The sequence below is a fragment of the Podarcis erhardii genome, assembly GCF_964252035.2.
Source record: "Podarcis erhardii genome assembly, chromosome: 2".
In the NCBI taxonomy this organism is placed as follows: domain Eukaryota; kingdom Metazoa; phylum Chordata; class Lepidosauria; order Squamata; family Lacertidae; genus Podarcis; species Podarcis erhardii.
In genome coordinates, this window is record NC_138498.1 from 84,978,016 (window position 1) to 84,992,489 (window position 14,474).

Below are 14,474 nucleotides of genomic sequence, written 5' to 3' on the forward strand. Positions count from 1 at the left end.
TAGAATAAGCAACCCAATGTGGTAAGCAATAAGGAAGACAAAAGGCTTGAATATGCAAGAAGAAGTGAGAAGGGTAGGGAGAATGGGATATAGGAGGGATGTGCAGCAGCAAAGGAACCCAGATAATATGAGAGTCACAAAGAAAACCATGCCATATAAATGGGAAGATGTCAGCATGCTTGCCAGTGATTAAGTGATTCTAATCCAGACACCCTCCTGGGGGAAACATGAGGATTTCCATGTAATTTCCAGTTGTAATAAGATGATCCTTTTGGCAACCAAAGCACCTCTATGAATCCAGAGCACCTGATTTTTCAGAAGTGCCCATAGAATTGGTATGTATTCCAGATCAAAGTATTAAAATTTAAGGAAGAAGATAAAGCCACAGTAGTTTCATCACAAATTATGTGCAGGTGCCAAGATACCAAAGAGTTGTGTAATCTTGAAATCAATGAAGCTTCGTTTCCAAGGTGGTAACCAAAGCTTAAAATGCTGCATTCACACTGTTTGCAATCCAGTTTCATTGGAGGGGAAGTAAAGAGCTTTGCAGAGTTTCTTCCTCTAAACTGAACTCGTGGTTTTCTAGGCTAAAAATGTCTGGTGCCTGCAAATCAAAACAGGTTTGCTTTCCAACATTGGTACTTCAGTTTCATGAGAGATACTCTCTTTCCTTGCACATCTTTTTGTCGTCAAATATCTCATGAATCATGAACAAAAGGGCAAGAAATAGTAAAATACTAAACCTTGCACACCATAAGTAGGAGATGGGAAAATTCATTGGGAGGAATTCGACATTGCACAGTGGAAGCTTTTCAACTTGTCAGATGGAATGATCCCCTCCCCGCTTGCATGGGAGTTCTCCCAAGCCCCTCCCAGAGCCAGTTTCTATGGGCGCAGGGATGTGGGGGAGCCCTGTTGTGAAAGTGGAAGACCTTGCAAAGGCACTCATTAGATGAATGCTGCCCATAGCTTTCGATAGCTCAGTGGAATTGGATTCATTCTGCCGTTGAAGTAAGATCTTCAAGGTCAGTCCGTGTTCACAGTTCAGTAATATGACTTCAGCTTTGGAACTCTGGACCAGTCCTGTGAGCTCTACTTCCTCAATATGGCTGTTGTTTTATGTTGCCAGGAAGCTGATACATCATCGGAAGGAAACTGTTTCCCGCAAAAGTCACTCACCATCCACTCAAGGAATGACTCCATCTTCCAGTGATCATCACCTGGACCTAGCCAGGCAACCCAATGGCGTCTGCAGGACTGGATATGAGCGACACCATAGCTTGCCTAACACAGATCCCCAAGAGGAGGAAGTTGGTGTTTACCAGGTGAGATCTGTGGCATATTTAATCCTTTATCTTACAAGATACCTACTCCATGTGCTAATCGTGTCAAATTTTTTTCTTGGGTGGGAAAGAGAGAATTTCTACCTCTTACACTTAACCATTTATAGCTGGCTGTGAGTGTTGATCCTACAGAATAAGTAAAGAGCTTCTTTTTTATTGGACCTGCCAGCTATTTAGAAGCTCAGCCCCCATGTGTTATTTTATTGAGCATAGGTGAAAATATGTTACATGCCACCTGCTGCTTCTTGTCGGTGTTCTATTTTGAGAATGAAGGAGGTGACTGCAGGTGATATTAACTGAACAGCAGCTTGAGATCAGTTCTTAAGTTGTGTTCACTACAGTTGACAAGCACTATAGAGTAGCTGAACCTATGATAGACCTGGCTACTGTGTGTGATGGTTTCATTTGTAAAACTTTGGGGAACTCCCGGGAAGAGGCCAATAGGAGAGAGATTTGTGAGAGCAGATTAGGGCATTCAGCAGTCTCGTAACTCGCTTTTAAAGAGATACTGATTTCTCAGATAAGTAGGAAAAATGTATTTGGGACAGTGTTTCTTGTTGTTTTGCCCATTCTTCGACAGATTAGTTCTTTTAACTACAGTGACTGCTTGTTCCCCAGTTTACTGCATTGTGCAATATGCCTTAAATTTTCTGTGCTGATGATAAACTAAGGAAGGAAGCACAGGAAATATGATTTGTAAGCAGAGATTTGTTTATTTAAGGCATTTATATCCTGTTTCTCTAAAAAGACTGTTGGAGCAGCTTACAAAAATTAGTTCTAGGCTGGTTCATGGCACACTAGGAAAAAAAGAATGGGAGGGACGAAGGAAGCAAAAGCAAAAATGTAGACATTTAAACATATTCTGAGACTTCTCAGATGCCTGTCTAAGTCTTTCAATTGGTAGGCTGAGTTCTGAAGGTGATAGTACAGTTTGCTGGAATTACAGGCCCAGTAAAGTATGGCTTCCTTTCCCTCCCAAAGGAACAGGGAGACTCTTCCTTCAGAAATGACGTTATTTGTCTTAGTGATTGTTAGGACATTAATATTGACGGGAACTATAAAAAAGGTCGTCTGAATGGAATGGAGCATGTCACTTGCCATAACAACTTGTTCCTTGATCTATTTATATCTACACTCAAGGCAAATAAACTCATTAGATCTCCTTTGGAAGAGGCCAGAGAATGCTTCTTTATAGACAGAAAAATGAATGATGGAAATCCACTCCCCATCTGTATTCTCCATCATGACCCTCAGTGCCAGTGAAGCTCTAGCAAAACATGAAGTGCCTTGACTAATAGGAAGGAAGCTTCCCAAACCCAATTTGGCTATAAATCCTCCACAATCTCTTTTGAGTATGCTCCTGATGGAACGCGCTTTGCACTGTGATAAACAGATGATGAATTTAGAATCGCTGGAGAGAAAATACTTTTTGAACATCCAAATTGAAGAATACCAACCTGTCAGCTCTCCTGATTGTTAAGATTGACTTCTCTTTGGCACCGTCATCACCGTTGTTTCCCAAGTAGAGTTGTTAGCAAAGGTAAACAGGGAATTGCCACCAAAATGATATTGAGGATGGGGCAAATGGGGTTTGGAAGACACGTGTCGTAGGGCACACATTTTGCAGAGCCAATGCCCCTCCCCAGATTCTTTTAAAGATCCTTAAAAAACAAACAAACCCAGAAACCTTGGACTTGGAGGAAGCATGTTCTGTTAGACAGCTTGCTCTCAGCCCCCCATACTAGGGATTTTCTGGATATTGGGACATGCGTTCCTTTTTGCACAAGAATCTCTAGCTAGCAAGGGTATGCTAAACCTGAAGTGATCAGAACTCATTTAAGGGTGTGACCTGTGATATGGTCTTACACATGAAACCAGCTTGCAAGGAGAGAAGGAAGGTGGAAGTAGATTCACCAACAACAACCCCCCCCCCCCCAATTTCTTTTCAGTATTCCCTTGTTATTGTTGGTGCTTCTCTTAGAAAGCATCAAAGCATCAGCAGCGTGAAATTGACCTGATTCTTTGAAATTTCACAGGCTCTCACTTCTGGTCGACGTCCAGAAAAGCAGCAAGCAGCAAACATGTTCAAAACTGGGCTATTCTTGTCATTCTACAAAGCCAGGGTAGATGCAGAGGAAACTCAGGCAGCTTCAACATTGAGAGCAGAATTGTACATCATTATGGAAATATGCCTGGTAGTGTTGTGTTGCCTGGTAGTGCTAAATAGGGACGGGGCATTTACATGGGAGAATTCTTCAACCACTGAGTGGTATTGACAATGTCCCTCTCCCGGCCATTTAAAAAAACTGTTCTGCCCACCATCATGGGCTCTGAGGCTAGAAGAAATCTGGCTGTTGGGAGAAAAACATTCTTGTGGGTATTGACAGGGGAGGATTAGCAGGAGCTGTTGAACTTTCTTGCCCGCAGGCACACTAACCAGCAGGAATGTATTTGAGAAATATATATTTATTTGCCCGTGCAAAGCATACTTACAGCTACAGCTGCAGATAAGCTTCCAGCCTTCATAACAATAATGAAGGTGTTGCTTTATAATCTTATGAAGTCTCAGACGGAGGTTTTAAAAATAACTCATGTTTATGCAAAACAACAAACTATATTTGTCTTATCTGTGTTGCATCCTGTTCTGGGGTTTTTAAAAAGATTTCCTGAACACCACCCAGGACTAAAGTACAAATTTTCATCATTTTGTTTTTAAAAAAGAGAACAAATAAGGGTCAATTTGAGAAGTTTGATGGAAACCATTGAAAAACCAAGATCCTTTTTTCTTAGCTGACTTCAATGGAACGTTTAAAATAACTGGCTTATTTAGTTATGTTTATTTGTTGCTTTCCAAGTGGCGTGAAGCACTTTTATTTGCAGTTTTGCACACTGCCCTAGAATCCTTTATTGGAGCGCTGCTAAGAAGTAACTTAAATAAATAATATAAAAACAAATTCTGCTGCTTCCTTGTCATACCAAGCAGTTTTCAGAGCCCGTGAAATTTACAGAATGCCAAGGATTGAAGATTTAAGTTGACTTGGTGCATGTGCATATACATAATCTTTTAGGGCAGGTGTGGCCAACTCCCAAAAGACTGCGATCTACTCACAGCATTAAAATCTAGCAGTGATCTACCCCCTTTTTTGGGGTTCAGGTCAGTTGTTGAGCTTTTTTTAGGGAGGAGGAAAGCCCCGATTTTTGATAATTCAAGCCTAAGCTCTAGGGACAAAGGGGAAAAGCGCTACTCACCAACGGATCACTGGCAAAACAAACAGCCTCACTGAATAAACTCCGACTTTCATTCTGCAGATCGTGCAACAATGGGGGCGAGGGGGTGGGACCGGATTCTATTTTACCAATGCTAAGGAAAGGGACCCAGCCATTGACCGCAATCTACCAAAACCTCCCAGGGATCTAACAGTAGATGGCGATCAACCTGTTGGACATCCCTGCTTTAGGGGAAAGGAAGAGGCATTTTGCCAGTATTTTGAAAGACATCCTTTATGTCCTTAACTCCCAGCTGTCTGATATTTATTGAGATGGAATACCAATAATTTCTAAATGAACAAATGAGTTGTTGTCTTTCATTAGAATCATGTGTAAGCATTGCCATTTTTCAAATGAGTAACACTTTTTTCTTTAAACTTAAAAAAAGGGGACTGAGCTTGAGCTTCATCATGGATTTAAGTATTGTGTTTATGAACTGTAACTGTTAATTCTGGGCTTGGAGTAAAGAATGACCGTGGAAGGCAAACGCATAGGCCTCACTATGGTAATGTAGTGAATGGGATGGAGCTGTTTAAATAGTATCTTTCATTTAAAAAAAAATCATTTCATTTTATCTATTTATTTATTTTTTATTCTGGATTACGATTGTCAGAATGATAAAAGACCAGAAACAAAGTATGGCGTAAGTTAACATATTTTATGGTTGTAGTTTCTAACTCCATATACCCTAACTTTAACTTTTTCATACTTAAGTGTAAAACGTTCTGCAAAACATAATCATAGGCTATGCTTGTTTTGTTCAAAAGCTGCATTTCATTTTAGTTTCCATTTATCTCCTGCCCACTGCTGTTTAACCAATAATGTTTATGTATAATTCCTAGAATACCGTTGACATGAAGCTGCCACTTGCAAATCACTATTCTGCAAAATATGCTGCTTACACTAGAATATGCAAACGACTGGCTATTTGGGATGCATGGAGTTCCACAAATAAGCTGGCCTAAACACATGAAAAATGTTGAACATTTTTTTTTCAAATGAACATCTTTTGAACATCCTTTAAAGCAGCAGCCGTCCCCAACCTGATACCCTCCGGGTGTTGATAGAATATAACCCCCCTCAGTTTCCAGCCAGCATGGCCAGTGGCCAGAGATAATGTGACTTTTAGTCCCAAACATCTGTTGTATCTTCTAGAAGAGCCAGGTTTGATTCATTTTTACTTTATTTATAAAGCACATTATAAAATGATAAATTGAGCAGCAGACCATAAAATGATAAATTCAACAATAGACTAAAATAATAATTTCCAAAACAGTGCAGCTTGCTGTGTGGTGATGCATAAAGGCATTTAAATAAGTACAGTGGTACCTCGGGTTACATACGCTTCAGGTTACAGACTCTGCTAACCCAGAAATAGTGCTTCAGGTTAAGAACTTTGTTTCAGGATGAGAACAGAAATTGTGCTCCGGTGGCGTGGCAGCAGCAGGAGGCCCCATTAGCTAAAGTGGTGCTTCAGGTTAAGAACAGTTTCAGGTTAAGAACAGACCTCCAGAACGAATTAAGTACTTAACCCGAGGTACCACTGTATAAGGAAAGGACTGTCCTTTTTTTCTGGGAAGGGGAGAGAAGAGAAGGGACAAACATAGATGAGGAAAAAGAGTGCAAGAGATGAGTGCTGGCCCAAAGGGTGAGATTTTTGGTCTCCGCCATCCAGACTCCTGCAAATAAGCGTTGGTGTCAAGAGAGTTGCCTCCAGCTGCCACCTGAGTGGCAAGAACTCCAGGGGCAGAATGAGGCCAAATAAAGGAAATCAGGTGCAGGACCCCTGTGGCGATGTAGCCCTAAGTTTGGGGAAGTGGGCTGTGTTAAGGAGCCCAGGATGCCGTGTGCCACTGAATGGGAAACTATTCTCTAGCTGGCTAACTGCCTTTGTTATAACAAACACTAATGGGAAGCAGTGTTAGAAACTGAGATAGGAGCTAAATGGCACCTTAAGCCTAGGTTATAGGCACAACAATGGAATGTCTAGGCACACTTTTTTATAACAAGAATACAAAGCTGAAAATGAATGAACTGCAGCTAAAATAATATGTTCATTTTTCACGTGGTCTATTCCTTCCCCTGCCCACTCCCCTAATATTATTAAGAGAGTCTCTTCTCCAGTCTTCAGAAAGTAGCTGAAAGTAGGCAGGCAGAAAAAGGTCCTCTTTTCCTTCCATTCTGCAGTTTTAATCTGAAATTGTAGGCACAGTACGGTGCCTAAACTGATTGTGCTAATGAAATTCCCTGTTGCAAAATGCGCCTAGAACAATGGGAGTTTCTAAGATGGATGGGAAGTGCTTCTCCTGTATCCCAAAAGAAGGAAATTGAGCCTTAAAACCTAGAGCTACTTCTGTCTAATCCAGATGTCACAGACGGACTATCTAATCTAGCCTCTGCCCCACTCACCTCCCCCCACTGCTGATCAAGCTATGCAATTAATATTCCAGCCTTATCTGCTCACAGAAGAATTGTGTGACTTTGGAAGTGTGCTAGCTGTAGGGAGCTCTAAGCACTGTGCACGAGTCAAAGCTTTCCTTGTCAGGAGCCTCTGCAGGGAATGAATGGCATTGTAAATGGCCTTGTCTAGCCTGAGACTTTTTTCCGGTCTCAGTAAAAAATGCTCTGAATGCATTAATGCGAAGAAAACCTACATGCTTCTAGTCTTTGTCTTTATCCCTTTGCGAGCATAATTTGTTGCATGGATCGCTCCGAATGCATCTAATATGCACATGGCTTGCTGCCTCTGTGGAGGGGCTGAGAGGAAGGCAAAGTGTACGTGTTTGACAGGTCTGTGTAACACAAGCACAGTGCACTGCTGAACGTAGCAATTAAACATGCTGCTTGTCTTGTCCATGGGAGGGAGGAAAGCGACACTTTCAGACGCTTCCGCTTTGCTCTTGGAGGAAACTGATTATTATTAACATTGCTATCCTCCAGCGGCATCTTTAAGGAATGAAAAGAGCAATATTGGGACAAATTTGTGCACACAAAGAAAAAAAAATCATTTATTTTTTATGTGTCTGTCTTCGCTACTTCCTTTGATTGTTCTAAAACCTTTCTTCTAGATCCCACCACAGCCACGCCGTGCTGCTCCCGTTACTCCGCCACCACCAGAGAAATACAAAAACACACAGATGGCTGCCTCTGTTAAAAGTAAGAAAAAAGCTTTTTGCAGCTGTATGACACTGAGGATCAGATGCATTGCTCAGCTAACTTATTTGGTTGTCAACGATTAGGAATGTGGAAAACTTGCTTATAGTATGTCAGGCTGTTGATCCGTCAAGCTTAGCATTGTCTACATCACGGTGGCGATCCTCTGAGTCACAGGCCTGGTTAGGCCCACCAGGCCTCCCCGTTTGAACTGTCAGGTCGTTTTGGCCAAGGCACGTCCACCGGCCCTATAAACATCTGGTGTGGGGTGGGTAACGTACCGCTGAGCTACTTCCGGCTGTGTGTCTTCCACAAGATGGAAAGGAGCATATTATAGATAAGAGTTTATTCCAAATGTTTTGCTTTTGTATTTTTTGCCATGGAACTTTGAAGAAGGCTTGCAGTCCTAGAACGATTTTTTCCAATTGCTCTAAAAACTTCTAGCAGAAAGCTTTCCAAACTTCTCATGTTGGTGATACACTGTTTAGACATGCATCATTTTGCAACACAGTAATTCAGTTTTACTAGCAAACTGGAGGCTAAACTAACCCCTTTCCAGCCCTGGAAGCAGCATGGGGAGCATTTGCGTGACACACCTACACACTGCAGCCAACACACTAACGTGACGTGGCACACGATTTGGAAAGCTCTGTTCTAGCATGATTTCAGCTAGTTGAGAACTTCAGGCTGTTCCCATATGATTTTTTTTACAAAACCACCAGTCCTATGACTTAAAGTTATTATCATGGGAAGATTTGTATGAGTAAGCACACAATATAAACATGAGTATTTCAGAAAGCTCGGGAATGGATTGGTGTATCTTTGTGTCCTTTGTGGCTAGATTTAGGTATTCTAGAAACTGCTGGAATCTTTCCTCAGTTAGAGAGATACATGTGCCTAGGGCTCCCACCTTAAGAATTTTGGTTCTGGTAGTAACTTGGAGGGAGAACTTAAGAGATTGGTGATAAATAGCTTCATGGGAACCACCATCCCTCCTCCTTCCTTTCTAGTCAGCTTCAGATGAGCTGGAAGTGGCAGTGGTTGGTCTTTCCCAAATGACCTGGCAATATTTGAATGACAGACATGCCTCTGTGCAGTTAGTTGCTTTGGCTAAGGTGCATAAGCCCTTGTTGTTGTTCTTTGGAGTACTGCAACCAAGTGTACTGAGAATCCCAGCTTTCCCCTGACCAGGATGTGATAATTCCATAGATCACCAGGGGGAGCCCACTAATAATGCAATGATGAAGGGCTCAATTAAGAATGAGCTTTCTGGGAACAATCCATCCTGCTCTTTGTTCGGAGCTGAACATTGTAGAAGCGGTGCTCTCGGGAACCATATTCTTTCAGCTTTTATCAGGAGGGTGTGTCAGTTATGTAACTGCTGGCCGTCAATGATGTATGTTCATTAAATCTGAAATGCCCAGTGTTGTTGAGAACAAAGCAGATAATTCTCGGGTGCTATGCTTTTTAGAAAAATGAATTATCCAAAGGATCAACCTTATTCAACAGAAACTATTTTCTTCAGGAATGCCCAGTGCAGACATAAAACATAGCCATGGTTAGAACCAATCAGCATTTGTTGCTTTAACCCTGGTTAAGGTTCCTAAGCTAAGTGTTGCCCCTTTAAGTCACCAGTGAGACCCACTTGTCACCTTGTAATCAGAAACGTTTGAGTGTCGGAAGCTGAGCTAAAGTCATAGACCAGGGTTGCTCATTCTGGATTTCAGTCAGTCCTGACTACTTCTAACCATAGTTATAATAGCTGTACACACAGCCTCTTTGCCCCTGCTTCACTCTTTCTTTCATGCACATAGTAAAACAAACCAGGAAACTGCAGTTAATGAAAGCTTCCCGTTATTTCTGAAATGGGCAACTGTGGTTAATGCCTTCCAAACAAGTCGGGGAACTAGAGGTGAATTTTAAACCATAGATCCATATCTGGCTTGCTTCTAAGCCATTAGTTTGGGCATGTTACCATCGGCTTTCTGCCTGCTTCCCCTGCTTATGCAAAGGGAGGAGTGAAGAAGGAACGAAAGGTGCATGTATAGATTCCAGCTGAAATTTGCATTAACAATAACTCCAACACATCTAGAATCAAGAGCACTAGGAAGAAACTTTGTCCAATATTTTTTCCGTCTGTTTCCTCTTCAGAGATTTGTTTAGTCATTTAGTCATGTCCGACTCTTCATGACCCCATGGACCAGAGCATTCCAGGCACTTCTATCTTCCACTGCCTCCCGCAGTGTTCACTTCAGAGATAGATAGCTAAAAATCCAAAAAAGTTGGAAGGAACCATGAACCTTACTAAACTAGTCACATAGTGAGGCAAATACAACAAAAGCAACTCATATTGCTTATAGGAAGCTTGAGGTGTGACGGTCAAAGTATTGGATTGCGTGTAGGTACTAATAATTTACTTAGTACCAGATTGAGCACATACAATGAGTTTCATTATTTAAAGTTTAATCATCCTGGATTATTAGGTGCAAAGGAATTATGCTAGATGAGCCCTAGTCACCCAGGGGAAATTTATACTCTGTTGAAGCAACCAGGCAAATAGCATTGAAAGCATTGAAAAGATAGCATTGAAAACTTGGTGTAAGGAAAACAAACATTGGTTAAGCATTGTGACTTAGGCCAAAAATAATAAAGTATAGTACTTGTGTGTTACTTGAGTCCTACTGGTCTTTGGCCGTAATAAATTATCTGAATCTGAGTCCTACTCTGTATAGAAAAGAGATCAGTAGGTATAGAGGTTACCAATGTTTCTTTTAAATAAATAAAGGAAAGGAAATATTCTGGAGCCAGATCCTGCTAGGCGTGTGTGCTGAGTACAAGGCAATGAGAGCATGTTAGTGATTCATTAGCAATTTAAAAAATCTTTTTGGGAATTGAGAATAAATCTGTTCCCCTTTGGTTTTTAAGAGTGGTGGGTAACATAAGGGTGATACAGTTAATCAAGAATTAGAATCAGCGTTGTTGCCATTTGAAAGTACTGCTTCTTTCCTTTTACAGATAAGGTTCTCAAGTTGTTCATCTATGTCACTATTTACTATATATACTCTTCCTTGTCTTAGCAATGAAAGACTGACTGTGGCATATATAGTAGCCTATTTTGGGAAGATAAGGAATAAAACTTAGTACGGAAATGCAGGCAGAATCTTAAACAAGACATTCCAGCAGTTGGACTGTTCATACATATATGCTTGATTTGCCTTGAGTATTTGGGTTTGTGAAGGTATGAGTTTATGGCTGCAAAAATAGCATGGTACTTAGAAAGCCTTAACCAGCAAGATTGCTGAAGAAAATAAATTACGCAAATCTAATTTATTTATTTATTTATTTATTTATTTATTTATTTTACTTATTAGGTACAAACCATTCCTATTATCTGTAAAAGTTGTAACTGGTTGTTTCCACTTCTTAACAACGCCAGCCATGCAAGACCGAATCATAATATAATGCAAGGTTTTTTTGTTACTGAAAACCAAAGGGCATCCAGAAATTCCATGCAGGAGGAAGATCTCTGACCAATTTTAGGATAAACCTTGTGAACCAACATCCCATTGTGTTGGTTAACAAGCTAAAGGTCAGAGATGCAGAACTTTTTGGCCTGGAGGGCCAGATCTTTACTTCCACCCCACGGGCCAGTTTTGTCAGGCGGATGGGACCACATACTGGTCAGTCATATGACAACATAATGATGCCAGGTGATTGACACCTGTCTAAACACAGTGCTCTTCACAGTGCTTTCCAAGTATCCAACATCCAACTGATTGATGGGTACTTCTGAAATGCTGCATGAAGCACTTTGTAAGTCGTGTAGTTGGTGACTGTCAGCCAGCCAGCAGGTCCTGCAAAGCCCATCAGTCATCATCCTATGACCTCACTTAATGTCCTATGACTTCAGGCGTATGTTAGGTGGGCATGGCTTACCTGAAATAGCCTTGTGGGCCAAATGGACAGCCCAGGCAGGCTACGTTTTGCCCATGAGCCACGAGTGTTATAGAGGGGTGGCGGTCAGTACCTTGTAGCCAGTGATCTCTGTTGTTGACTTCTGTACATAGTACATTCTCAACTGGTGCTTGAAAGTAGCTGCAGAAAGGAAAAGGGGGATGCTTCAGCAATGGGCAGTTTTCCTCTTGTAATTTGAAATATGTAAGAAACATTATTCAAAAGTAATAGCTGTATGCTTAAAAATGAAAGAGAGAAAAAAGTGCATCTATTCCTGCGGGGAAAATCTCTTCCACCCGCAGATTAATGCTTTTTAATAAAAATACTGGGATCTTTGAAGAAAATTCATGTCTGCAGAGCAGCTTTTTCTCCCTTGTTGGAAAGAGGTTAGTGATCAGGAATACTCAAGAGAGACTTAATACAATTTTGCTTTGAGATAAGTGAACCAGGAAGGCTAGTTAAACTACTTTGGAAGCATGCACAATGAGCTTCTTAATGGACTCTGCTGTTGCAGTTTGTTTTTTCCCCTCCTTTCCTTTGATGCTGTTGCTAAGACATTTTAATCGTTGCCTTTCAGACGCAGTTGAAATCACCTCTCGGTCAGTTTCTAGTGCCTCCTCCGTAAGCACAACTTCGCTGGATACCTTGTACACTGGCTCGACAGAGTCAGCTCTCCCGACTGCTACTCCCAGCCCCAGCAACACCCCTCCCCCTGTCCCCAGCAGAAGTGCCCACACGATGGCATCGCACAGCTTGGATATTAGCCCGTCAGGGCAAAGAAAGCATGGGAGTGCAAGCAAATCACCCCAGACCAAGAGGGCTGCCCCACAAGTGCCCGTGCAAGCAGGGGCTTCAGGTGCAAATGAAGAGAAGACCGTACAAGCCAAGGAGACTGTGCCAGTTGCTCCTGCGGAGGCAGAGGATTTTGACTCCCTTTGCCTGGAAGATAAAAAGTCGGCTGATGTAGACGATGCAGATCATGAATCACCGAGCCTAGTAGTATCTGTGCCAAAGACAATAGGCGCCGAATTGATTGAACTCGTCCGCAGGAACACGAATCTCAGCTATGAGCTCTCCCGGGTTGCCATTGGTGTAGTAATTGGCCATATCCAAACTTCTGTTCCTGCCACTAATAGCATCATGGAGCAGATTCTCATCTCATTGGTGGAAAGCAAGGTAGGAAAATACAGAGGTTGAGAAGCATTTTCTGTGGCTTGCTGGCTGATGAACTTTGTTTTTAGAAGGCATGGGTTTTTTTGGTGTGCAGGCAGTAACATGAGTTGGGAGCTGAAGTACTTAGGTGACTGAGGCAGCGTGGATCATATTCTGTCCAGCATAAGAGTGGACATATCCCCTTGAGGATATGTTGGCTCCTTTAGAGATGGTTGAACTTCAGACTAGCAGGGTGTCCTTGATTCTTTTGTTCTAGAATCCCAAGATCCACCAATCACAGCCAGGTGCAAAATACATTGAATAAGAATTAAATAATTTTGAGCCCAGAAATTTGATTCCAGAACCAGAGCTGAATTGAGGTCACAGTCCTTTCAGACAAGAATCCGCTCCTAACTACCCCTTCCCCCTGGTGTGTCAGAAGTGTAATTTGTGGCCGGGAAGGGGGTGTTGTTATTGTTAAAACAATTGGGAGTCAATAATCCTTGCCAATCTGCTTCAAATTACCCAGATCTACCAGTATATCCTGCTTTCTGCCCATCCCTACTCTATGGTGTATTTGTCACCTCAGAAAGTAGCAGAATGCATGTTCAGTTACTGGGCTTTATTTATGAAGAGATGGTAGAATTACTGAACACTTCATATGCCAGAAGAGCAACAGAATAAAAAGGGAATGGGATCATGCGGTCTTGTTGACATCCTTATTGGTAAATAATACACTGGCAATGTAGGGTTAGGCATACAGAGAAAGAACTGCATAAATCTGGCCTGCATAGTTTGGAACCCTAAATTGGAGATGATTTAGGCAGCAACTTAATGACCCTGGTTGGTATAGACTGAGTTAGTGTTATAAAAATAGCAGTTGTCTATAAAGGGAAAAAATAATACAGAATCTGCAAAGAGGTGGGAGAACCATAAGCAACATTGGTTCATTGCGAGGTCCTGTTCAGATTATTTTATCCAAAACCACACCCCCCCCCCAAATGAAGCGTTCTAGAGATAAGGCTGTTACACTGCTTTGCGTTCATATGGCCCCAAAAGTCAAATCCTTTGGTCACTGTCAACCTGGGGTACGATGTTTTCGTTTTCTTTTATTTATCTATAAACTAGTTTTATTTCTATCCTGCTACATCTTTTATTTACCAGCGTATGGTCTGAGGTCACGGCCTTGCTGAAGCTAAGCAGGCCTGGATCTGGTCAGTGCCTGGATGGGTGTCCGTCTGAGAAACAAGTGTAAAAATTAGTGTAAAATAATCCTAGCAACATTATCACAGGACAGAAACAGCATCAAGGGCATTGCCATAAAAAGTGTGTTTGGAGAGGGTTCTTGATTTCCTGGCTCAGTGCACTCAATGACATGGAAAGCCAGATCTCCCACAGCTATGAATTACATGATGTGAGCACTGATTATGAGAAGGTCTGATCCGTGTCCTCTACACCTCACAGGTAGATGGATGCTTAACACAGATTCTGATGGGTGCAGCATGTAGGGCCAGGTTTATGCTTTGTTCACAGTTTCCAATTCCCTCTTTAACTCACCAAGTGGCATCTTCAAACCACTTGAGCTATGCTGGAACTGCTCGTTCC

At 41.8% G+C, this 14,474-nt stretch overlaps 1 protein-coding gene across 2 annotated transcripts in view; it reads left to right on the top strand.

Moving 5' to 3' along the window:
- NCKIPSD (NCK interacting protein with SH3 domain) overlaps window positions 1–14,474 on the top strand; it is a 96,285-nt gene that overhangs the window by 44,148 nt on the left and 37,663 nt on the right. The window contains exons 3-6 of one of the 2 annotated variants that reach the window (XM_081851001.1): window positions 1,130–1,325; window positions 5,224–5,253; window positions 7,679–7,766; window positions 12,295–12,893. In XM_081851001.1, the coding sequence (XP_081707127.1) occupies window positions 1,130–1,325; window positions 5,224–5,253; window positions 7,679–7,766; window positions 12,295–12,893 (913 nt within the window). The remainder of the gene's footprint in view (window positions 1–1,129; window positions 1,326–5,223; window positions 5,254–7,678; window positions 7,767–12,294; window positions 12,894–14,474) is intronic. The other variant, XM_081851002.1, reaches the window with a different exon arrangement.